The sequence below is a fragment of the Mytilus californianus genome, unplaced genomic scaffold, assembly GCF_021869535.1.
Source record: "Mytilus californianus isolate M0D057914Y unplaced genomic scaffold, xbMytCali1.0.p SCAF_2, whole genome shotgun sequence".
NCBI classification, from domain to species: Eukaryota; Metazoa; Mollusca; class Bivalvia; order Mytilida; family Mytilidae; genus Mytilus; species Mytilus californianus.
Genome location: NW_026262668.1, coordinates 21,305,238 through 21,331,740, shown reverse-complemented (window position 1 = coordinate 21,331,740; position 26,503 = coordinate 21,305,238). Strand labels below are relative to the sequence as shown.

At 32.2% G+C, this 26,503-nt stretch overlaps 1 protein-coding gene across 1 annotated transcript; it reads right to left on the bottom strand.

Annotated features, from left to right (window-relative positions):
- Window positions 1-252: 252 nt before the first annotated feature.
- On the bottom strand, window positions 253-24,737 carry LOC127729498 (peptidyl-prolyl cis-trans isomerase-like 3). The gene is made up of 6 exons (XM_052237339.1): window positions 24,682-24,737; window positions 19,680-19,754; window positions 17,783-17,876; window positions 12,147-12,214; window positions 5,927-6,045; window positions 253-644 (listed from the first exon to the last, which is right to left on the bottom strand). The coding sequence occupies exons 1-6, from the start codon at window positions 24,682-24,684 to the stop codon at window positions 518-520; spliced, it is 486 nt and encodes a 161-aa protein (XP_052093299.1). The 5' UTR covers window positions 24,685-24,737; the 3' UTR covers window positions 253-517.
- Window positions 24,738-26,503: the final 1,766 nt, after the last annotated feature.

Below are 26,503 nucleotides of genomic sequence, written 5' to 3'. Positions count from 1 at the left end.
CCCCTATGTTCTATTTTTAGCCATGGAAGCCATCTTGGTTGGTTGGTGGGGTCATCGGACACATTTTTTAAACTAGATACTCTAATGATGATTGTGGCCAAGTTTGGTTAAATTTGGCCCAGTGGTTTCAGAGGAGAAGATTTTTGTAAAAAGCTAACGACGACGGACGACGACGACGGACGACGGATGCCAAGTGATGAGAAAAGCTCACTTGGCCCTTCGGGCCAGGTGAGCTAAAAAAGCAAGTGCTTTTTAATTCCCTTTTGTTTATTTCTTGTTCAATACATTTATAAAATTATTATCATGGTTTTAGAACATTTTAACTATAAACTGATACATATGTTGATATGAATGCAATGAATGTGTCTTATCCAAATGACCTCTATTTATGTAAGTTTACTGTTCTGTAGGAGTGTTGCTGACTTATAATCAGCTATCACAGAATCACACCTCCATGCGTCAATCAGTAATTTACACCAGTAATAGTACAGTACTTCTTGACCAGCCTTGATTTAGATCATCCTGCTATAGGGTTAGCATGTACAGTAATGTCCTGAATTCTACTCTCATTTAAAGGTCTGTATGTCTTTTCATCTACTGGTTGCTTTTCAAACTCATCCAACGTGTCAAAACCATCAATTACTCTGTAAATTTGGATAAGATTCAAATTTTTAAATGAAATGTTGTCAACACTGTTATTAAGAAACATATAGAATTCAAGGTAAATAAAAAACAAGTGAAACTGCGAGCTACTGCTGACTGATGATACCTCTGCCGCAACTGGATAATTTTAATAGTGTAATAAAATGCTTCACTGAGCACAGCCTGATACAGCCACTGAGGTTGAACCCTGAACAGCTGAGCAAATTTGGACACAATATTCAAGCTTGATACTGTCTGAATTTGGATTGTGATCAAATTTTTGAAATAATATAGGTTTCTGACACAAAATAAATGTGGTCAAAGATCTTAAAAATCTATTGCCCAATACTGGCCAAAGATCTTAAAAATCTATTGTGCAATACTGTGCAATTGAAGATATCTTTTTAAAACTCTTCAAAAATTTGAAATTTGAAAAATTTTGAAAAAAATACAAGCATTCTGAGAGTATTGCATGGCAATACAGAGTCCCCTACCGGGTAAAAATTCATTATACTGGAACAAAAAGCTAACTTGTTCTATAACTTGTCATGGTGTACACAAAAAGAAAATATGAAGTCAATATCTTCAAGCGTGAACAAAACAGTGTGAAAAACTGATTAAATGAGTGAATTTTAAAGTCCAAGGACCATAACTCTGCACAAAATTATCAGACCGAAACAAAATTTCGAAGTTGATCTGTATAACTTGTCATGATAAAACTATATACCAATTATCAATCAATATCTTCAAGCATGATTAAAAAAAGTGTGGAAAACACTTTAACATTAGATATGATTAATAATTCTCTAAAATTAGATATGATGTAATACAGTGTATATCTATTTTCAAATTATAATCAAATATAATTAATAGTTCCAAATATTTTTTCTTTTATTTGTCACAAACTAATATAGATTTGTAACTTATCTATAAAATGTCAACAATTTTTATCTACACAATGTAATGTAGTATATACATTAATAAGAATAGATTATTATCTAATTAAAGGATTTCACTTTATAATTTTTTTTATATATATAAAGCATTCAGAAAATTAGTTTATACAAAATAACAAACAACCTGCCAAAAAATTCTTCAAATAATTTACCAAAGAATGTCTTTTAAAAATGAGTTATCTCCTTTTGTACAGAAATATGGTTTAACATAGTACTCCAACATTAGATATGGTCCAGAGTTATGATCCATAACTCTGGACTAAATCATCAGACAGGAACAAAATTGGAACTTGATCTATAACTTGTCATGGCAAAACTATATACCAAATATCAAATCTATATCTTCAAGAACGAAGAAAAAAAGTGTGGAAAGCTGATTTGCCGGACTGACGGATGGACAGACGACGGACGGACAGACAGACGGACAGAGTGCAAACCTAAAGTCCCCTTCGACTTCGTCAGTAGGGGACTAATTAACCAGAACCCCCCCCCCCCCCCCCACCCCAATTAAGCAATAACCCCCAAACTCATCCCCAGCCTTCTCTTTGTAGTATGAAACCTTGTAGTACAAAGTCAGAGATATCCATACACTTACTCACAAGTAATTGTCCGGAAACTACAAAAATGCTTGTTTTTTGGCCCCTAATTTCTAAACTGTTGGTACCATAAGCTCCAGAATCAATCCAGACCTTCCTTTTGTGGTATTAAACCTTCTTGTAAAATTTCATACAGATCCATTCACTTAAACTAAAGTTATTGTCCGGAAACCAAATGTGTATTAGGACGATGACGACGCAGGCGACAACGCAGATGACGACGACATCATAGCATTATACGAACCCAAAAAATTTTTGCGGTTGTATAAAAATATGTTAGTGTTCGGTAAACAGGAAGTTGTTGAGTGATGAATCTAAAAACACATCACACGGTATAGCTGACTTACATAAATCCTGAAACCAAATTTCAGAAATCCTTATGATGTAGTTCCTGAGAAAGATGCAACGAAAAATATTCATGGGACATTAATAGTGTAAAAATATGTAAGTGTTCCTTAAACAGGAAGTTGTTGAGTGATGAATCTGAAAATGCATCCTAGGTATAGCTGACTTATATAAACCCTGAAACCAAATTTCAGAAATCCATATGATGTAGTTCCTGAGAAAGATGTGACGAAAAATATTCATGGGACGGACAGGCGGACTGACGGACAGACAGAGGTAAAACCATGAAAACAGTATACCCCCAATTTTTTAAAGCAAGGGTATAAATATGAAATCTACAAATTGTATATATATCCTGACTAATTCAGAGGGAGAAGAATCTCTAAATGTCTCGCCTTTTTGTTATTTTGATAGTAAAATGCAAATGTAAATAGTAATTCTTTAACATGTAAGTTATGCAAAATATTCAAAATCAATGAACCATGACTGAAGGTACAGGACCAATCAATATCCATGAAAATGGGATGCCAATGCTAATACATATGCATACCAAATATCACTGAATTACCACTAGTGGGTCCCCAATAGCAAGTCACAAACTAATACATGTTAACTAAGCATACGTTTCAAAGTCAATAGACCACGACTGAGGGGGCGGTGCCAAACAATCTCTATGGAAATGAAATGTGCCAATACTAATACAACTGAATACAAAATATCATTGACCTACCACTAGTGGTTCCCTACAAAGTGACCTAATCACAAACTAGTACATGTAAACTAAGAAAAAGTTTCAAAGTTAATAGACCATGACAGATGGGTGGGCCAAATTATCACCATGGACATGAGATCTGCCAGTGCTAATACAACTGCATACCAAATGTCATTGACCTACCATTAGTGCTTCCCCAATAACTGACCTAATAACAAATACATGCAAACTAAGCAAAAGTTTCAAAGTCAATAGACCATGACTGAGGGGGCAGGGTCAAACAATCACCATGGAAATGAGATGTGCCAATACTAAAAGAACTGAATACAAAATATCATTGACCTACCACTAGTGGTTCCCTATAAACTACCTAATCACAAGCTAATACATGTAAACTAAGCAAAAGTTTCAAAGTTAATAGACCATGACTGAGAGGCGGGGCCAAATGATCACCATGGAAATGAGATGTGCCAATACTTATATAACAGCATACAAATTATCATTGACCTACAACTAGCGGTTCCCCAATTACTGACCTAATCATAAACTAATACATGTAAACTTAGCAAAAGTTTCAAAGTCAATAGACCATGAGGGGGCAAGGCCAAATAATCTCCATGGAAATGAGTTTTGCCAATGCTAATACAATTGCATACCAAATATCATTGACCTACCACTAATAGTTCCCCACAAAACTGACCTAATCATAAACTAAAACATTGTTGCCGCCGCCGCCGCCACTGCCAAAAACAGCATACCTATGTCTCACTTTTTGACTCTGTCAAGGCGAGGCAAAAACAAAGTAACACAGACTGGCCTTGTTGACGTGTGTAGTCATGGAAGACTGGCCTCATGAACTTATGAAGCCATGCGAGACTGGCCTCATTAACTTGTGTAAATATATAAATATATGGATGGATCTGTCGTAGAGTTGTCACTTGTTTAGACGTACTTATCAAATAATTGTTTCCGTGACTGCATCTTACGACCCTTTACGATAGAAAATTTAGCTAATCTGCAATCAATTCCATCTTCATGCTTAATATATCCTGTACTGTGTTACAGGCATGAGGTAATGCAAATTTGTAATTGTAATGCATTGTAATGCATTACATTTTTCCAAGTAATTGTATGTAATGTGTAATGCAGCAATTTTTGCATTACATGTAATTGTAATTTAATGCATTACTTTAGCAAAAAGTTGTGTAATTTCATGCATTACATGACATTACTTTTTTCACATACTATATATCTTTAACAGATTGTTGGAGATTTAACTAAAGCAGAATTTAAGATTTCTTGATTAACTAAGAACATAATCATTTGAATATTGATTTTTCTATTTTCTATTTATTTTTCACACTTTACACTATACAGAATTTGGGGATTAAGCTTTGCCCCAGGTAAATACTAGAATGACCAAATTACAATTCTAAATGAATAAAACAATACTGAATATCATGTTGAGTTTTTTTTATATCATTTTATTTCATACATTTTCCTGCATAAAAAGATTGATATTTGAAAAGCATGACTTTAAAAGTGTTCAATTGTTGTCAAAAGATCAATGGATACTTACAGACAATTGAACTTTGTCATAAAACACTAATTAGTTTGTTTTAAAATCAATCTTTTAACCATTTTGATACTTGGTTAAGATCTATCATGTCTATGTTTATTTTATAATTAAGAAAGAAATTCTCAGTAAATATTTTGATTGAAATAAAAAAAAAATGTGTACATTTATAAAAGTAAAGTTAACATAAAGTATAAAATAAGTATGAAACTTCATCTCTGTAATATTTTTTTTAGAAAAAACACAGAGATGTACACCTTGAAACATAGAATGTGCATGAAGGATGAAACCTTCGAAACCCTTATGATGTTAAAATGTAATGGACTTTGTACATGTATACTAAAATTCAATACATGGAACAGTTACTGCATATGCTAGAATCTTTTGTGACTTCGCGTTGTTTTTTCGAAATATTTTATTTTTCTTTTCTCTTGATAATAAAATTTACTTATGTAATGTGTAATTCAATGCATTAATTTGCAAAAGTAATTGTAATTTAATGCATTACTTTGATAAATACATGCAATTGTAATTGTAATTCAGTTCATGGTTATGGCAAAGTAATCGTAATATAATGCATTACATTGCAATGTAATTTGCCCCATGCCTGCTGTGTTACAACTCTAGATTCTACTGACGAGGAAAGGTTACACTAGGCAACCAAAAGCTGAGTTCAGTCTAGGTGGCCGAGTGGTCTAGAGCGCTGGACACAGTGCAGGTGGTGTTGTCTCAATATCTCAATAGCATGAATTTCGAATACCGGTGAGGGAAGAACAAAAATTTGCTTCCGTAAATTTGCAGATTTAACATTGTTGTGCTGATAATTAGAGTAATTATATATATACATAACTAGACCACTCGGCCACATAGACTGAACTAATAATTCAGATTTCGGTGGCCTAGTGTTACCTTTCCTCGTCAGTAGAATCTAGAGTTGTAACACAGTACATGATATATTAGGCATGAAGATGGAATTGATTGCAGATTAGCTAAATATCTATCGCAAAGGATCATAAGATATATAAAATACTGTACTACCTATGACATCAAAATTATTGGGTTTAGACAAAAAAAAAATAACTTCAAAATCTAAGCTTACTTTCCAAATACTGTATACTTCATATCTAGATGTGGCTGTTTAGCATATGAGAAAAAAAACTGTGAACCATTAGAATCTGGACCATTGTTTGCCATGGAAACTACTCCTCTTACATTGTGCTGAAATATGAAAAATATCATTCTCTAGAAGAGTGCTCTCCCAGTGACTATCAACATATATATATCTATATATAAATGCCTAAGAATGTAACACTAATGAGTGTTATAAAAATAGTTGTTGTATCTTATATATTCACGCAATATTTTGCTAAACAAATTAGCTTCATTAGGCGCGTGCAGCCATCCAGGTAAAATACGATGCTATTAAGATATTTTTGCAGCTTATCGTACATGTCCTTTAAATATATTTTTGCAGCTTATTGTACATGTACAGTAAAAAAAATCATGTTGACTAAAATATCAATTAGTACACATCCAACATCAAATGGATTTAGTGTAAAGACTTCATTAACAGTCAGAGAAAAACAGGACCTAATAGGGACTTGAATCATTCACTTAGCAATTTTACCATTAATTGTTCAAGTGACGATAACGTCTGACAAAATCAGATGGGTTTTCATCAATCCCCTAAAGTTGTAAGCCATTCTAACTGATAGTTGTAAATATAAAAAAAAAAAAAAATGTGGTATGATTGCCAATGAGACAACTCTCAACCAGAGACCAAATGACATAGAAGTTAATAACTATAGGTCACCGTACAGCCTTTAACAATGAGCAAAACCTATACTGCATAGTCAGCTATAAGAGGCCCTGAAATGACAAATGTAAAACAATGCAAAGGAGAAAACTAACGGCCTGATTTATGTACAAAATAATGAAAGAAAAACAAATATGATATACAGCAACAAACGACAACCACTGATTTACAGGCTCCCGACTTGGGACAGGCACATACAGAATGTGGAGGGGTTAAACATGCTTGCGGGCACCCAACCCTCCCCTAACAGCACAATGTATGAACAAACTGTAATAAAATGCTCCGCTGGGGCGCAGCTTGATACCACTGCAGAGGTCGAACCCTGAACAGTTGGGGCAAGTATGGACACAACATTCAAGCTTGAATACAGCACTGAATTTGGATTGTAATTAAATATTTGACACAGCATAGGTTTCTGACACAGAATGAATGTGGTCTAAGAACTTAAAATTTTTTAATTAACCTATTCAAACCATATCATTATTATTCGCTTTTATATATAAATCAGAAATAACATTACCAATTTAAAGTGGAAAATTTTAAAGAAAAAAAAGGAAAAAAAAATCCCCCTCCAAATTTTTTGAACCCCCTTATGATTCATCACCCTAAAACTCAATCCCAGCCTTCCATTTGTGGTATGGTACCTTGCAGTACAATTTCAGAGAGATCCATACACTTGAACACAAGTTATTGTCTGGAAACTAGAAAAAATCTTGTTTTTTGGCCCCTTTTTGGCCCCAAATTCCTAAACGATTAGGGTAATTACCCCCAAACTCAAACCAAGCTTTCCCTTTGTGATATGGAACCTTGCAGTACAATTTTCATAAAGATCCATACACTTACAACAAGTTATTGTCCTGAAACTAGAAAAATGCTTGTTTTTTTGCCCCTTCATGGCCCTTAATTCCTAAAATTTTGAGGGAATTACCCCCAAAATCAATCCCAGCCTTCCCTTTGTGATATGGTACCTTTTAGTACAATTTCAGAGAGATCCATACACTTAAACACAAGTTATTGTCTGGAAACTAGAAAAATGCTTATTTTTGGCCCCTTTTTGGCCCCTTATTCCTAAACGTTTTGGGCAATTACCCCCAAACTCAATTCCAGCTTTCCCTATGTGATATGGAACCTTGTAGTACAATTTCATAAAGATCCATACACTTACACACAAGTTATTGTCATGAAACTAGAAAAATGCTTGTTTTTTGCCCCTTTTTGGCCCCTAATTCCTAAAATTTGGAGGCAATTACCCCCAAAATCAATCCCAGCATTCCCTTTGTGATATGAAACCTTGTGGTACAATTTCAGAGAGATCCATACACTAACACACAAGTTATGTCTGGAAGTTACAAAAATGCTTATTTTTGGCCCCTTTTTGGCCCCTAATTCCTTAACTGTTGGTATCATAACCCCCAAAATCAATCCCCACCTTCCTTTTGTGGTATTGAACCTTATGGTAAAATTTCATAGAGATATATTCACTTAAACTAAAGTTAGAGTGCGAAAACCAATATGTCTTCGGACGACGACGACGCCGGAAGACGACGACGACGACAACGTCATACCAATATACGACCACAAAATTTTTTTGCGGTCGTATAAAAATCAGTTGAAAGGGCTTAACTCATCAGAGCGATACAAAGCAGAAAAACAAGTAATAGAAACATAGACCAGATGTGGCCGGGTACTTATACATCCCCACATCAAAAATGACACTAAGTACAGATATGAGAGTACTCGCGGTTATTAACAGCTAGTTCAAAGCCAATAACAATTAATATAAAAATCATGTATCTAAGACTCAAACATCAATCAGTACACATCCAACATCAAATGGATTAAGTGTAAAGACTTTATTTACAGTTAGAGAAAAACAACCCTAACCCTAACCCTAACCCTAACCCTAACCCTGAATTTATGCAATGCAAAATACAGGTATCGACAGATTGTAGCACTGTGAATGTGCATATGTATATGTATATAACAATAATATTACTTTGGTGTTAATTTACTGATAACAAAATCAATATTTATACCAATAAAAACAATATTTAAAGATCTAATTACAGTGTTGAATTGGTTACCCTTTTAGACTATGTTATTTAAAGAATCGATAAGTTTACCTGGATCATATCTAAATTTCCAGGCTCGGTAAAAAACATCTCCGTAAAAATTAGGATGTGCTATCCTGATTGAAATAAGTTTTCTGCAGGTACAGCCAAACTCCAAAACCAAATCTTTATATCTATGGAAGAATCTAGTAAAGGTTTTAAGTAATTTGTGGTAACGAAATCCCTGACTTAAAAATTTACCAATTATACATAGATTACGCTCATCGAAATCCAAAACGTCACTACAGACACTGGCATAGCAAACAACTTGATATATATAAACACCATAAGTCTTTTTTGCAGAAAAGGAGAATCAAAACAATAGAGCACATGATAAAAATGTCATTTTTACTTATTGAATTCATGTTGAAAGTCTGTAATATGAAGGTTTTACTACAAGTATCACATAAACTTAACTTTATCAATGATCCAGGAAAATGAAGGCACGGTCGAAGTGAACAATGCCAGACAGACATGTACACCTAACAATACACCAAATATGGTCGTCCTATCACTTATAAAACCTGAGAAACAAATCAAACCACAAAATCTTAAAATTGACCAATGAACCATGAACCATGAAAATGAGATAACATGAACTCTGCTAAACAGACATGAACACCTTACAATCATTCAATACATCAAATAAAGTTGACCTGTTGTTTATAGAAACTGATAAACTAACATAACCACAAAAAACTATAATTGACCAATGAACCATGAAAATGAGGTCAAGGTCATACATGTTGTATGAAACCTGCCATACAGACAGGTACACCTTACAGTTGTTCCATACACAAAATATACTTGAAATATTGCTTTTAGTATCTGAGAAACAGACCAGCCCCGAAATTTAGAAACGATCCTGGTAAACTTATCGATCCTTTAAATAAACTTATTCTAAAAGGTTACCAATTCAACACTGTAACTAGATCTTTGAATATTGTTTTTATTGGTATTAATATCTATTTTGTTATCATCACGGTCATACACCAAATATAGAAGCCCTATTGCTTATTGTATCTGAGAAATAGACCAAACCACAAAAAAAAACATTGTCCAATGAACTATAGAATTGAGGTCAAAGTCAGATGAAACCTGCCAGCTGGACATGTACCTTACTATCATTCCATACACCAAATGTAGTTGACCTATTACTTATAGTATATGAGATATAGTCTTGACCATGTAACTTTAACCTAGATCACTGATCCTTGAATTGAGTTTGAGGTCAGGTGTACCCTACCTGATAGACATGTAGACCTTGTAAGGAACCTATATACCAAATATAGTTATCCTATTACTCATAATAAGAAAGTATTTCACTTTTTAAAAAAACAGTAATTTTTTTCAAGCAGTCACTGAACCATGAAAATGAGGTCAAGGACAATGGACATATGACAGACACAAATTTGTAACATAAGGTATCTGCATACAAGGATATGAAGCATCCAGGCCTTCTTGCTTCTGAAATAAAAAGCTTCATACAAATAGTTTACGCCGCCGCCTTTAGGTTGTAATCCCTATGTCTCGCATTCTGTGACTTTCTTTGCAGGTGAGACAAAAATTGGTCTCTGGCTGCCATGTTCAGTCCTAATTGTTCCAGTGACAATTATTTGAGGATATTTTCTCTTAAATAACCTACACAGGACTAAAATTGGAATACCATGAAGTTAAGTATATTTATCATTTCCTATTAAAATAAATTTGCTCCAAGTAAAGTTATATACTAGGGATGTCAATGAGTACTCGAGTATTCGAGTATCGCTCGGTAGAACCGAGTATCGAATACCAAAACGATACTCGACTAATCGGTTTCCTGTTAGAATATTGCTGTCTTCTTTATATAAATTTGATCTTCTTGGAAAAATTAAATAGGCATGACTGATTAATCATACTAGTACATGTAAATAAAATACATTTTGTTTCGAATGCTTGTGCTAAATTGTCATTTAAAATGCCTCCAAAAATACGTGGGCTATACCTAGTCTAACACTTTAAATTAAAAATGTCGTAGCCATTCCGTCACATCGGTACCGTAAGAGCAAATATTTTCGTTTGCAAGACTGTTAGTTACAAAATTGCAAAACCGACTGTCCCCAATAATAGTTGACAAGAAAATGTTTCCAAATAAAATAAATTTGTTGCATCCTCTGGTGACCCTCAGTAAACAGTTAAACTTCTAATCCTTACGCCTTTGTAAACATTAAATGTGTTTTCTTAACGATTACCAAATACTATTGTTTGATATGGTTTTTCCTTGTTATAATTTTTATATACTGTGGATTCATTTATTTTCGTGGGTACCAATTTTCGTGGATTAAGGAAAACTTACATGTTCGTGGATATTTAATTTCGTGGTTTTGCCGAAGTCTGCATATAAGCCTATAGAAAATTTGTCATTCATCGAACATTTAATTTCGTGGTTCACCTGTAACCACGAAATCCACGAAAATTGGTATCCAACGAATAATAATGAATCCACAGTAGGTGGTCATTAAATTATATTGATTAGATTATTGTTTTTTACTTAATTAGTACTTGTAAGTAATGAGCTTTTAATTATAGTGTGTAATTCCTTGTTCCAGATACTTATGTAGATGGTTTTTTGTCCGTTGATCAACTGTTACAAACCACAGAATGTAAAATACGTATTTTTGTGTTTCCATGTTGTAAATATATTCCCGAGGGAGTACTCGAGTATCGCTCGATAAAACCAACGAGTACTCGATTAGTAATTGTTCGAAGAGTTGACATCCCTATTATATATAGATGGTTCATTCAAATATAAGTAAAGATAAAAGAATCTGTGTACATATTAGAGAGAGAGTTCAGGATATGGGACAACAGATCACAGGACTTACTTTAAGATTATCTCAGATTCAGAATTTTGGACAACAGATCACAGGACTTACATTAAGACTATCTCAGATTCAGAATATAAGACAACAGATCACAGGACTTACTTTAAGATTATCTCAGATTCAGAATATAAGACAACAGATCACAGGACTTACTTTAAGATTATCTTGGATTCAAAATCTGGGAAAACAGATCACAGGACTTATTTTAAGATTATCTCATATTCAGAATCTGGAACAACAGATCACAGGACTTACTCTAACATGTTTTAGATTATCTCGGGTTCAGAATCTGGGAAAACAGATCACAGGACGTACTTAAAGATTATCTCAGAGTTCAACTGAGACAACAGATCACAGGACTTACTTTAAGATTATCATGATTATCTCAGAGTTCAGAATCTGGAACAACAGATCAAAGGACTTACTTTAAGATTATCTCAGATTCAGAATTTGGGACAACAGATCACAGGACTTACTTTAAGATTATCTCTGAGTTCAGAATCTGGGACAACAGATCACAGGACTTACTTTAAGATTATCTCGGAGTTCATCTTCAAATTTCTGGCCCCATATACTGTTACCACCTTTACCTGTTCCTAAAAAATTCAAATAAAACAATCACAGCATATCTTATTTAACATGTTCCATATGGCGTTATTCATTTATATGAAACTTACTATGAAAAGGTACTTTTGTTCATTTCATACCAAATAAAATGGATTTCAAGGTCACATTAAACAACAAATGTAATATTAAAATAATAAAATAAACAGCTTTTCAATGTTCCCCACTGATGCACTTGTCCAAGGCATTATTGATATAAACATGTGATATAAATTTTATTAAAAATTTTCGAGAAATACTAGTATAGGCTTGAGAGGGCAATGTTTAAAATAATTTATATTTCAAAAGGGCATATTATAAATAGTTGATCAACACTGCTCTTAGTTCTTCTGATACATTGCTGATATAAACCTTTGATATGAATTTCATAAAAATCTTGCAAGAATTGTACAAGTAAGAGCACTTACAAGACTGGACAGACACATGGGAGGACACCCAGTATTTCGTGTACTGTTGTTTGTCTTTTATCGTTTTTAGTTATTTGCCATTGCATTGTCAGTTTGTTTTCAACTTACGAGTTTGTATATCCCTATGGTATCTTTTTGCCTTTCTTTTATGGTAAAAATTCACTATTAAAGAGTTATAAAAAAATATGCATATAGTGAATCTGAACAAAAAATGGCTGTATATATCAGACTTTGACACATCAGGACAGTTTGCCTTTATTTTCTTAAGGTATGAAGACCATTTTCAAAACTGAAGTCATATACAGGTGTAATACCACCAAATCATAGTACGTCACATCCGGTTGCATACGAAAATAGGTCGAAAAAAAATATTCCCTTTAATTTGACAGTTGTAGGTAATTGATCCTACATTTCATTGCAGTAAAACATTTCTGGGTCATAAACATATATCTTTGGTATTTCACAGCACCATTATTTTTTTATTTGGGGTTTCTATAGAATATTTTGGAAACTTGAGGTTACATGGTTACTAAAGCTTGTACACAGGTTAAAAAAGGGGGAAAATTTGATTGGTTAAATTCCAGTGATGGTTATTTTCTTATATGCAATGAAATGTTATGTGAAATTTTTTCTATAGTACTGGACAGGACCAAACTTTACTCATGCCAAGTATTTCTTTATTTGAAACAAAGATAAATTCTGCACAATTTTTTGAAAAGTGCAAATTTAACAAAGACTAATCTAGGGGAAAATCAATGGTGGTATTACACCTAATATGGGAAGCTGTACATGCACCTTTGACCTTGTGAGTACTCTCATGTGTTAAAATTTCTTGCTATTTAAGTGAAATATTACTAATAATGAAATATTCTGAGTGGATTGAGTCTCCAAAACACATTTTATGAGAAAATTTCCTTGAAATAGGACTTTACCATGAATATTAGTTGACAGAATAAGCCATACTTAGAGTTTTGGGGAGCTTTTTCTCCTTTTTTCTTATATTCTGCTATACTAGAAAATTGTTCCTAAGAAATACTTTAATAAATATATAGTTTTAAGTAAATGAAGTTATTTTTAAAGCAGTAACAACAAATTTATAATTCACCAAAAGAGAAGCTTTTTATGTCCCTCTCTGGAACGCGGCGTTAATTTAAGTTTTACGTAAGGACTTATTGAAACCTCCTTGGAGACAGTAAACTTTTATACGGATAGTTCATTCAGCTTGAATACTTCAATTAATCATTTATTATAATATTTCTATCATAAATGAGTGAAAGTTACCCCAAAATTTTTATTTATTGGCCTATAAAGTAGAAATTTTGAGGAAATGAGAGGTATAAATGGACCAAAAGAGACCTTATAAGGAAGACAAAGAGGTCCATTAGTAGTATTTATCATCCTAAAGTCATCTTTTGTATCATATTCAACTGTTTGTAGGCAGATGAGATAAATATTTAATCATTTATTGGTCCACACTATATTCTATCATGATGCGGCTTGGTTTGGATTTTTCGAAGAAATTTAGCTTGAATCGCTGTAGATGTCGTCTTACATTATACTAGATTTTTCTCAAACTATTGAACTGATTATGACAAAACTTGACAGGAATGCTTGAAATAACCAGTATTACAAAGGAAAAAAGTCACATTCAGTTTATTTAACAAAAAAGCCTTCTTTAGGTGTAATACCACCAAATCATAGTACGTCACATCCGGTTGCATACGAAAATAGGTCGAAAAAAAATATTCCCTTGAATTTGACAGTTGTAGGTAATTGATCCTACATTTCATTGCAGTAAAACATTTCTGGGTCATAAACATATATCTTGGGTATTTCACAGCACCATTATTTTTTTATTTGGGGTTTCTATAGAATATTTTGGAAACTTGAGGTTACATGGTTACTAAAGCTTGTACACAGGTTAAAAAAGGGGGAAAATTTGATTGGTTAAATTCCAGTGATGGTTATTTTCTTATATGCAATGAAATGTTATGTGAAATTTTTTCTATAGTACTGGACAGGACCAAACTTTACTCATGCCAAGTATTTCTTTATTTGAAACAAAGATAAATTCTGCACAATTTTTTGAAAAGTGCAAATTTAACAAAGACTAATCTAGGGGAAAATCAATGGTGGTATTACACCTAATATGGGAAGCTGTACATGCACCTTTGACCTTGTGAGTACTCTCATGTGTTAAAATTTCTTGCTATTTAAGTGAAATATTACTAATAATGAAATATTCTGAGTGGATTGAGTCTCCAAAACACATTTTATGAGAAAATTTCCTTGAAATAGGACTTTACCATGAATATTAGTTGACAGAATAAGCCATACTTAGAGTTTTGGGGAGCTTTTTCTCCTTTTTTCTTATATTCTGCTATACTAGAAAATTGTTCCTAAGAAATACTTTAATAAATATATAGTTTTAAGTAAATGAAGTTATTTTTAAAGCAGTAACAACAAATTATTCACCAAAAGAGAAGCTTTTTATGTCCCTCTCTGGAACGCGGCGTTAATTTAAGTTTTACGTAAGGACTTATTGAAACCTCCTTGGAGACAGTAAACTTTTATACGGATAGTTCATTCAGCTTGAATACTTCAATTAATCATTTATTATAATATTTCTATCATAAATGAGTGAAAGTTACCCCAAAATTTTTATTTATTGGCCTATAAAGTAGAAATTTTGAGGAAATGAGAGGTATAAATGGACCAAAAGAGACCTTATAAGGAAGACAAAGAGGTCCATTAATAGTATTTATCATCCTAAAGTCATCTTTTGTATCATATTCAACTGTTTGTAGGCAGATGAGATAAATATTTAATCATTTATTGGTCCACACTATATTCTATCATGATGCGGCTTGGTTTGGATTTTTCGAAGAAATTTAGCTCGAATCGCTGTAGATGTCGTCTTACATTATACTAGATTTTTCTCAAACTATTGAACTGATTATGACAAAACTTGACAGGAATGCTTGAAATAACCAGTATTACAAAGGAAAAAAGTCACATTCAGTTTATTTAACAAAAAAGCCTTCTTTAGGTGTAATACCACCAAATCATAGTACGTCACATCCGGTTGCATACGAAAATAGGTCGAAAAAAAATATTCCCTTGAATTTGACAGTTGTAGGTAATTGATCCTACATTTCATTGCAGTAAAACATTTCTGGGTCATAAACATATATCTTGGGTATTTCACAGCACCATTATTTTTTTATTTGGGGTTTCTATAGAATATTTTGGAAACTTGAGGTTACATGGTTACTAAAGCTTGTACACAGGTTAAAAAAGGGGGAAAATTTGATTGGTTAAATTCCAGTGATGGTTATTTTCTTATATGCAATGAAATGTTATGTGAAATTTTTTCTATAGTACTGGACAGGACCAAACTTTACTCATGCCAAGTATTTCTTTATTTGAAACAAAGATAAATTCTGCACAATTTTTTGAAAAGTGCAAATTTAACAAAGACTAATCTAGGGGAAAATCAATGGTGGTATTACACCTACATGTAAATGCATGTATTCATTTGTTTTGAAAAATAAATGAAACCCTAATTTAATATTTCTTTTTACACAAAAGTAATATTCCTTGTACATGTATCAAAAATATTAAAAGTATGTGTTTTTTCTTCTTCTAAAAACAAATTTTATTAACATATCAACATGTATTAATAGGTACATCAAGTACCTGTACCTTCTTCCGTCCTCGTTATAATTAGTACATGTATAGAGCATATGATAAGTTTTGTTAGTAAACAGATTGACATTAATCAGGATAAGTTATGTCTTCACTTGACTTATTTTTCATTATCAATTGTATTGTTTATATAAACCTTTAATTTTAACACCTATTGCATACCTGTCTGTAGTTTGAAACATTTGATATTTCTATTTACCTGTTAGATCACCTGCCTGTAGTGTGAAACCTTGGATATTTCTATTTACCTGTTGGATCACCTGTCTGTAGTGTGAAACCTTTAATATTTCTATTTACCTGTTAGATCACCTGCCTGTAGTGTGAAACCTTTAATATTTCTATTTACCTGTTAGATCACCTGTCTGCAGTGTGAAACCTTGGATATTTCTATTTACCTATTAGATCACCTGCCTGTAGTGTGAAACCTTAAACATTTCTATTTACCTGTTAGATCACCTGTCTGCAGTGCGAAACCTTGGATATTTCTATTTACCTATTAGATCACCTGCCTGTAGTGTGAAACCTTTAATATTTCTATTTACCTGTTAGATCACCTGTCTGTAGTGTGAAACCTTTAATATTTCTCTTTACCTGTTGGATCACCTGCCTGTAGTGTGAAACCTTTAATATTTCTATTTACCTGTTAGATCACCTGTCTGTAGTGTGAAACCTTTAATATTTCTATTTACCTGTTGGATCATATGTCTGCAGTGTGAAACCTTTCAAATTTCTGTTAAACCTTTGAGATCACCTGTTTGCAGTGTGAAACCTTTAATATTTCTATTTACCTGTTGGATCACCTGTCTGTAGTGTGAAACCTTTAATATTTCTATTTACCTACTAGATCACCTGCCTGTAGTGTGAAACCTTTAATATTTCTATTTACCTGTTAGATCACCTGTCTGCAGTGTGAAACCTTGGATATTTCTATTTACCTATCAGATCACCTGCCTGTAGTGTGAAACCTTTAATATTTCTATTTACCTGTTGGATCACCTGTCTGCAGTGTGAAACCTAAGATATTTCTATTTACCTGTTGGATCACCTGTCTGCAGTGTGAAACCTTTCATATTTCTATTTACCTGTTGGATCAAATGTCTGCAGTGTGAAACCTTTAATATTTCTATTTACCTGTTGGATCACCTGTCTGCAGTGTGAAACCTTTCATATTTCTATTTACCTGTTGGATCACCTGTCTGTAGTGTGAAACCTTTAATATTTCTATTTACCTGTTGGATCACCTGTCTGTTGTGTGAAACCTTTAATATTTCTATTTTCCTGTTGGATCACCTGTCTGTAGTGTGAAACCTTTAATATTTCTATTTACCTGTTGGATCACCTGTCTGCAGTGTGAAACCTTTCATATTTCTATTTACCTGTTTGATCACCTGTCTGTAGTGTGAAACCTTTAATATTTCTATTTACCTGTTGGATCACCTGTCTGTAACATGAATCCTTTAATATTTCTGTGAAATATGCATCCATTATAGTAATCACTTGCACACAATGCTAAAAAATTCTGTAAAAAAACCAAGTCACTTAGGTAAATAATATTAATATCTGTACTGTAGTAATAGACTTAAATAAGGTAATTATTGATGTAAATTATTTCACTAAACCCAGGTTTACTCCACTGTTAATTATAATTACTGAAGTACTGTCCTGAACGAGCCTGTTTAACCCAGGTTTACTCCACTGTTATGAGTTGTCAAATTGTAGCAAAGTTAGAACTAAGAGGCCTGTGTCACTCCTCTACATCGTCAACCATGGCCACTTTTTGGTAAAAATCATAATGAAAGGGCAATAACTCTACTGACAATTTCAGTCATGTTGACATATTTGTAGATCTAGTCCTGACTCCTGCTGATCATGTTTGCTTTATAAAGTTTCTATCTGCATTTGTATGTATTATACTTTTCAACATGTTCAAGATAATAGATAAAATCTCCAAAAAATGGCAAACATCATCTTTAAAGGGCAATAACTCCAATAACAAGTCAACTTAAGATTTCAGCTGTGAGATCTTGTCTTGCTGATCATTTTCGCTATTTTAAAAATTGTTTTTTTATCTATTATAGTTTTCAAAATAATAGGCAAAATGCAAAAAAATTTGGAAAAGTTGTCATTATAGGCAATAACTTCAATAAGGAATAGACTGATAATTTCTATCATGAAAACTTATTTGCAGATCTTGATTTGTTGATCATTTTGGCTTTTAAAGTTTTGATCTATCTATCTATCTATTATAGTTTTAAGATATTAAAGGGGCACTAGCTGTCAAATTCATGCTCACCGATTTGACTCAAATTCTCATATTTGATTTATAACAATGTAAAATATTTATCCAAACTATTAAAAGTCTAAAATAAACAATTTAATGGGCATGGGCTCGATAATATGTAGCTTCATTTCATGTGTATTTTAGTCTAGACGCCATCTAATTAACTATCAAGTTGACCTCCAAAGACCTCCGAGACCATATAAGCGATGTAAACATAAATATAGGTATAAATAGATTAAGCGAACTCGTGCAATTGGATTTTTCTAGGTCTGTTTAATTTCATATTATAGATTAAAAATATATGTTTATCATTGTTTTTACCTGTACAAGAATGATTTTTTGTGGATTGAATCAGTCAATCAAATGATTTACCTTTGTTTCACTTTCAATGTTGACATTCCTTTCCTTTAAATAATGTTACATGCACAATTCATGCGTTATCCATCTCAAGCTTCGGGTTAAATTGAAGTTCACATGAATATGGATTCAATGAGGTCGAATTATTCACTTGCAAGTGAATAATTCATCATCAATATTTTCGCTTATTTTGACAAAATTGAATCATAGTGGCTGCTAAAGGCGAATAATTATTTCACTATTTCACTTTCATTAATGATTGAACAAAAAAAAATCATATTTTAGATTTTTTTTATATCTAGTAGCTAGTGCCTCTTTAAACAAAAACACAAAAATTTTTAAGAAATCATCATTCAAGAGCAAGAACCCCAATAAGGAATTGTCTGAGGATTTCAGCCATGCTAACTTATTTGAAGATCTCATCTTGCAGATAATTTTTTCCCCTACATTGTATGTTCTATTTTAAGCCATGTCAGCCATGTTGGTTGGCAGGCAGGTCATTGGACATATTTTTTAAACTAGATACCCCAATAATGATTGTGGCCAAGTTTGGTTAAATTTGCCCCAATAGTTTCAAAGAAGATTTTTATAAAAGTTAAGGACGACAACTAGCATGACTAGGTCAGCTAATAAGCCAGTCAAAGTATTATCTGATGACAAAGCAAAAATCTATCCTTTAATTACCTCACATGTGACTGGACAGCTCTCACAGAACAATTCAATCTTTATATCTCCAAGGTCTGTGTGAAGAGTCACAGACTAAAAATAGTAAAAATAATATCTTTATTACCTACAACACACATGATACATACCAGTCAACTTCTAAACATCTTCAGGAGGTATTTTAAGCAAGAGTAAATATGTGCTTATTTGTGGTGTATGGTGACCTATAGCTGCTTACAATCGCATCCTATGGTCTCTGTTGGATAATTGTCTCATTGGCATTCATACCACATCTCCTTATTTTCATATTCAATACCTTTCTGACTCTTTTGGATGCCTGTTTTAAAGTTTCAGTTTATACAATGGAGCAATTTCAAGTGTAAAGTCAACAATTCACATGGGGGAAATCCCACCATAAATAGGGAAAATTGACAGGTCTGAGACAATAGGATAAAAGTTTAAAATATTCTATGCTTAATTGTGTGTCTGCTTGATTACTCGTATATAGGTACCTTGTTGATGTGTACAGTTCAAGAAAATATAATTCTTAGAATATATGATAGATCAGGCAAATGCTTTTCAATGCTTTTTTCATTTCTGTTTTTTATTTGAAATGACTTTCCAAATTAATTGGTTACTTTACTTAACAAACACTGAAACAAGATCAAACCTTTTTCACACGATTTTTAGTTGGTTTTTTTTTAATCTTTATTATTTTGTTTTAATATACATGTATTTCCTTATTAACATGATTAACCTTGTTCATGTGGAGAGATCAAGAAAAATAATTCTTAGAATGTACATTAAAACTTGATTATAGCGAACACACTTATAGTCAATTTACGCTTATAAATCTATCATAAATGCATGGCAAAATGTCTGGATATAACGAATTTGTTTACAGCGAAGTTTCTGATATAACGAACATGACGAATGATTTCTAAATCCTCGTAATCAATATATTCTTTCCTCTATATCGTCCTCCAATAGTTGGAGTACACCAAGCTTTAAAACCATGTAAAAGTTGGTTAATAATAAAATGAATACTCAGGAGCCTCTAGCCTTTGTTAGTCTTGTATTATTTTTAATTTTAGTTTCTTGTGTACAATTTGGAGTTTAGTATGGCGTTCATTATCACTAGTATATATATTTGTTTAGGGGCCAGCTGAAGGACGCCTCCGGGTGCGGGAATTTCTCGCTGCATTGAAGACCTGTTGGTGACCTTCTGCTGTTGTCTGTTCTATAGTCGGGTTGTTGTCTCTTTGACACATTCCCCATTTCCATTCTCAATTTTACTAAAACATTATGTACAATTAAATCCCTGTAAAATAACTTCTATGTACATGTTCATTAAAATCTGGTTCTCAGTTTAAACATGTTAAAAATTAATGACAAAAGGTTAAGCTTAAATACAATTTACAAGGCATGTGTAGAATTTTTTTTGGTAAAAAAAAAATGGGCATTTGAGTGACAATCAACTTGTGGTTTATCTGTTCAAACCTATTACCTTTGAACATTTGTCTTTGGGTTGAAATAAGCCATACAATTATAAACTTGTAAACTTATATGGGTTCCGGTTTGGTGCACTGATAACCCTGAAAACTTGTTAAAAACTCAAAAAAATGAAAGATATTACCCGAAAAACTCTAATTTATATGGATTTTTATTGCAAATATTGATAATAAAGACTATAACTTTGAGATTAATGTCATTTTTGAACAATTGTTGTGTTCTGTATGCCAGTTCCTTGAAAACAAAATAGTGGATAACTCTATCCAATAAATACATTGCTATATAGTTATACAAGGAACAATTTAGAGTCATATTCCTAAAGTTAAATATTCCTTAATTGAGTAAAAGTGACATATATATATATATATCTCAAAGTTATTGTCTTTGTTATATATAAGCTGTGTTTAACCATATGCATTATAGTTTTTGGATATAAAATCTATCAGTGTTCATGTTTTTAACCAGTTTTCAGCAGTTTTTGGGTTGTCAGGGTACTGATTCCAGTTCTTCTTCAGTTAAAGAAAACCATCAACATACATTGTACATGTACTGGTGTTTACTTTTGGTAAATGTTTCCAAATTTATTAATTGTTATCAAAATATAGACTCTCAAATGTATTGTTTGATTTAAATGTTACATGTACATGTATATATAGTATTTATTGTTTAGTCATATCTTTTTTTATAATTAATTTTTCTTTTGTTTTAGATTGTCATACATGTGATGGACTGTGAAACTCAGATCAGGAGATTGGGAAATTTTGGTTAGGAGATTAGGACTCAGATCAGGAGGTTTTTTATCAACATAAATTTTGTCTTAAAGGTACTGTGTGATGTACTAAATTGTCTTTTAAAGTGTTTTTTCTTCAACTTTCCATCTGAATGTAATATGTTTATAGTACCCTTGTACTATTAAATTTTCTTTAAATTTATTCATCCTCTCATTCTTTTTTTTTTTTTTTTGGAAGTTTTGTAATTTCATCTAACTTTTGTTTGATCATTATTCAATAAAACATTCCCTGAATAGATTATTTTTTTTTAATTTTCTTTCATGCAAATGAAACTTAAGTTAACTTTACTTGAGGTCATACTTAATATATAAATTTCAATTTAAGCCTTGAAAAGAAGTATATAGAACCCTCAAATAATTTCCAAATTATTATTTTTTATTTGTCCTAAGACATCTAAAATCATTTAATTATCATCCTTTTATGATTATTTGTTCAATTTATATTTCATTTATATTCTTTTAACAATTTACATTATTTAAAGGAAAATAATTTAAACAGCATAAAGCAAGGGAAGTAACCCAAAATTTATTTCAATTATTTTTAAATACACAAAGTTTTTATTACACAACGGCAGTTAGCCTGAGGTAAAAATCGTTGATTACCTGTATGTTTGACACCCAAGCTGGCAAGTGAAGCCATATAATTATGCATGTTCTTTGATTTAAAGGGTAAAATTTAACTTCAGGTAATGTCAGTTACACCGGGGATATGGCGGCTGAAAGTTTTCATTCATGAAATATTTTATACACATGATTTTTTTCTCTTCAACAGGAGGACAGGAGGAGACCCCTGAAAACGGGATTTTTGTACTCCCGTCGGGAGTTTCACATGTATGGATTGTATGTTTTATTTTATTTTCATAATTTCATTTTTTTAATTAGTTTAATATGTTTAAGATAAGTTTTTGTTATATAAAGCCCCCCTAAAAGCATTCAGAGGCCTTGTCATCACTGTTAAATCTGACAGGTTATTTAATTATTCAATGTGAAAAATAGTGTTATCTCTGTGAAGTCCTATTAAAACTGTTTCTTGATAAGATTTAAGGTTCATCATAACAAACGGACAAATATGGCTGTATTTACATGCCAAAAACTACTCTTAGTACAGACTTACCTGTCCAGTTGGAAAAGTTTTAATGCCTGGCATCCACTAGATATATAAAAGTTAAATGCATTTTGTGTTTCAGAAAATTAAAATCTCTTTTGGATTTTGATGGGCATTTTTTTTCCTTCATGCAGAAGGTATAAAAAATAACTAAGTTGTGATACAACTTTGAGATGCTCCCTCTCAGGTAAAAACTGTATTGTATTGATTGTCCTTGATTGACATAGACAACAGGTATCTACACAACTATAGGTGAGTTAAAGGGTTTAACTGAGTGGACAGTATCAAAGTAATTGAGGTGTTTGTTTATTTTTACACCTTATATATATCTAGTGGATGCCAGGCCTTAAAACTTTCCCAATTGGACAGGTAAGTCTGTACTCAGAGTAGTTTTTAGTGTAAAATACAGCCATATTTGTCCTTTTGTTATGATGAACCTTAAAGTGACCTCTCTACAAAGAAAGGAATGTGACCTTTACATGCTTTAGGCCTGTTCTATGTTCCTTTGGAAATTCAACTAAAGATGAAGGACTGGATCTTCCATCACTGTATTGGATACCCAAACTACATAACTGCATAAATGTCCTTACAAACAACGCTATATACCTTTTCACAGGTTACTGGTAACACCTGCTCATATTATAAATAAAGGTAGGCCGAGTTTGTTATAGTCTGAGTTTGCTATATGCCAATGTTTTTTTTAGGCCGAGTTATGCAGCAGCGATAATTGAATGTAGGACAGAAAGTCACAGCACAATTCAGTTTTGAGATTATTTTTCTTTGAACAAGAAAAAACTAATTTAAAAAGAAATATCTTGGTTTATTTCTTAAACTTTTATTCATAAAGCAACTTTGTATTTAAAATTTATGTAATAAATATTAATAATGATCAAATAAATGCTATGAAAACAAAATGTCAAAGAGGCTTGATCTTTAAATGGCTTCATGGTGCCAAGAAATATATCCTTTGCACGATTAAAATTTAATAAATTTTCATTTAGTAAAGCTTATGAACAATTCCCCAAACTTAAAAATGAATATATGTGATAAAAAGAAAATATTTGCAGATCTTTCTCTTATATATTCAAACAATTGTCAACAAACTGTTTGTGACTTTTTGTCCTATCGAATTTGTGACTTTATAATGTCCTGTGACTTTCTGTCTGTTTACCCGATAATTTATACAAACTTCGTCCTCTTTCACAGAATGACAGTAACATCTGCCAGATACTTTAGTATAGACTGTCCCTGCACCTGCCTTGAGCTGGTAAGCATACTTATAGGCAACACCACTACCAGATAGAAGTAAGCCAGAAAAACGTTCATCTTTACATTTGGTATCATGATGGGCATAAGGGGGGGGGGGGGGTTATCTGCACGGAAGAACGCGAAATACAAATTGCCATTTCACGATGAACGAAGAATTAAAAATTTCTTGCACGTTCATCTTTTACCGATTTCACGAAACACGGTGAATAACGAACATTTTTCACGGCTGCACGTGAAATAAAAATGGCAAAACACGTTGAACGAAAATAACCCTTTTCTACCCTCTATGATATATAGAATTTCTGTATCATGTTTTATAATTCATTGAAAGATCAAATAAAAGCTACCATATTAGTTATCTCCGTAATCTTGCTAGGAAGAAATCAACCGGAAACTTTGTGTTGTTTGTAAAATAAAACTATTCCAGATATGAACATGTAAAAAATGCGGTCTCACTATTTAGAGACAAGACGGATTTAGGAAGCGACAAGAAGAGTCGAAAAGCGACAAAAAGTAATTTTTAGACCATTTTTGTCTATACATTATTCCTGTTGCCCATTGCAACCCATTATTCTCTATTCTTTATTATTTTTGCCAAGTTTTCTCTTTCCTTTATTTTGTTTTGCTCTTTATTCTGCACTTTCGACCATCATTCTCCAAGTTCTTTATAAACTTTTTAAAATTTTGTTGCTATTTTAACTTTGCTCCGATTTTCTGATACTTAAATACAGTACAGGGAGGTCTCTTCCTATATAAAGGTTAACACGTACGTGCCTGCTGGTAGGAATGTCAAATACATCCAAAGGGTGCACTTTCGCGGTGGTAATATAACAAAGGGTAGAAATTTATATGTCAATCAGTAGGTCATAGATTTTCAGCTTCTTTTGTCCAATAATATTTGGTTATAACACATATATATGTTTTATAGTAGTCTCAGATAATATGAATGATCCCATATGGTTTACAACTAAAGATGTCAGATTGTATTTTAATAGTTAGGATAGTATATTAATCATGTTAATGGAGTATGATTTTCAATAATATTCTCCGGAAACATTCAAGACATAAATGTATATCTAATACATTTGATATAAAGAAACTATACTCATTTTCCTAGTAAATTTATTCAACTTATAAATAGATTTTTATAACTAGGAAACCTGAATTTTCATTTTCAATTATATTAACTCATTTTCAGGAGAGTTCCCGAAATATATTTTGAATTATAATATTTCGTTTATTTGATTATGGACAAAGAGTTAAACGTCCTAAGACTTTGCTTACGTGAGCTTAAATAGTACATGTTCGGAATTTTATCAAGCAGAAAAATGAAGTAATTGAATAACTTTCCTATGAAAATAAATACCAGACATATATGACTAACCATGGACTTATTTTCCTAGAAAATTCTATCCGGGCGCTTAGCTTTCCAGTAAAGCCTCTATACATATGGGTGGATTTAGTTGTCTCCAAAACATACATGTTGATGAAAATAAAAAGATGTGGTATGATTGCCAAATGTTAGAAATCACATGAAAATAGGCGAAATTGTCTCCTTTGAAACTACTAGTCAGTTTGAAACTGTTTCGTGGATTGTCCCGAACTTTGAGTTTATCAACCAATCGGATGCAGAGGCTTTTTATTTAAATCATGATAATATGAAACAATCATATGGTGGAATCAAAACTCATGAAGGTTACAGATAAAAAAAAATATTATACGTTTATACGTCAGACTTGATCTATTATAAAAAAAAAAAATTGCAGCGTTTTAACGAAGTCGCTTTGATTCAAAGGAAGGTAACTTCTTATTTTAGATCTGTCTATTCCTATTTGAATTATTCCAATTAAACAAATACCTAAAAAAAAATGTTTTTTTTACAATAGGTCAAGTCACGTATAAACGTATAATATTTACAGGCCAAGATAAATAAGTAAATATAGATTATAATAAGTCCGGTATGTATTTAACAAAAGATTAAAATAATAATCTTATCTGGTTGACGGTCGGAGTCTTTGGCATCATCATGGAATCACATTAAAGAGTTAAATCCAAAAATGGATAATATGTTTCCACCTAAAATGCAGTATGAAAATCAAACTGTTTATAACCCCAAAGATATTGTTAATACACTAAATGTTCATTTTTCTTCCGTAGCTGAAAAACTTA

What these genes read in the sequence shown, in the direction of transcription:
- LOC127729498 (XM_052237339.1), bottom strand. An exon ending in ACAGACAGGTGATCCAACAG is followed by an intron (nt 12,215 to 17,782) that starts GTAAATAGAAAT and finishes TGAATTTTTTAG; the next exon opens with GAACAGGTAAAGGTGGTAAC. An exon ending in AAGTATACAGTATTTGGAAA is followed by an intron (nt 645 to 5,926) that starts GTAAGCTTAGAT and finishes CCAAATTTACAG; the next exon opens with AGTAATTGATGGTTTTGACA.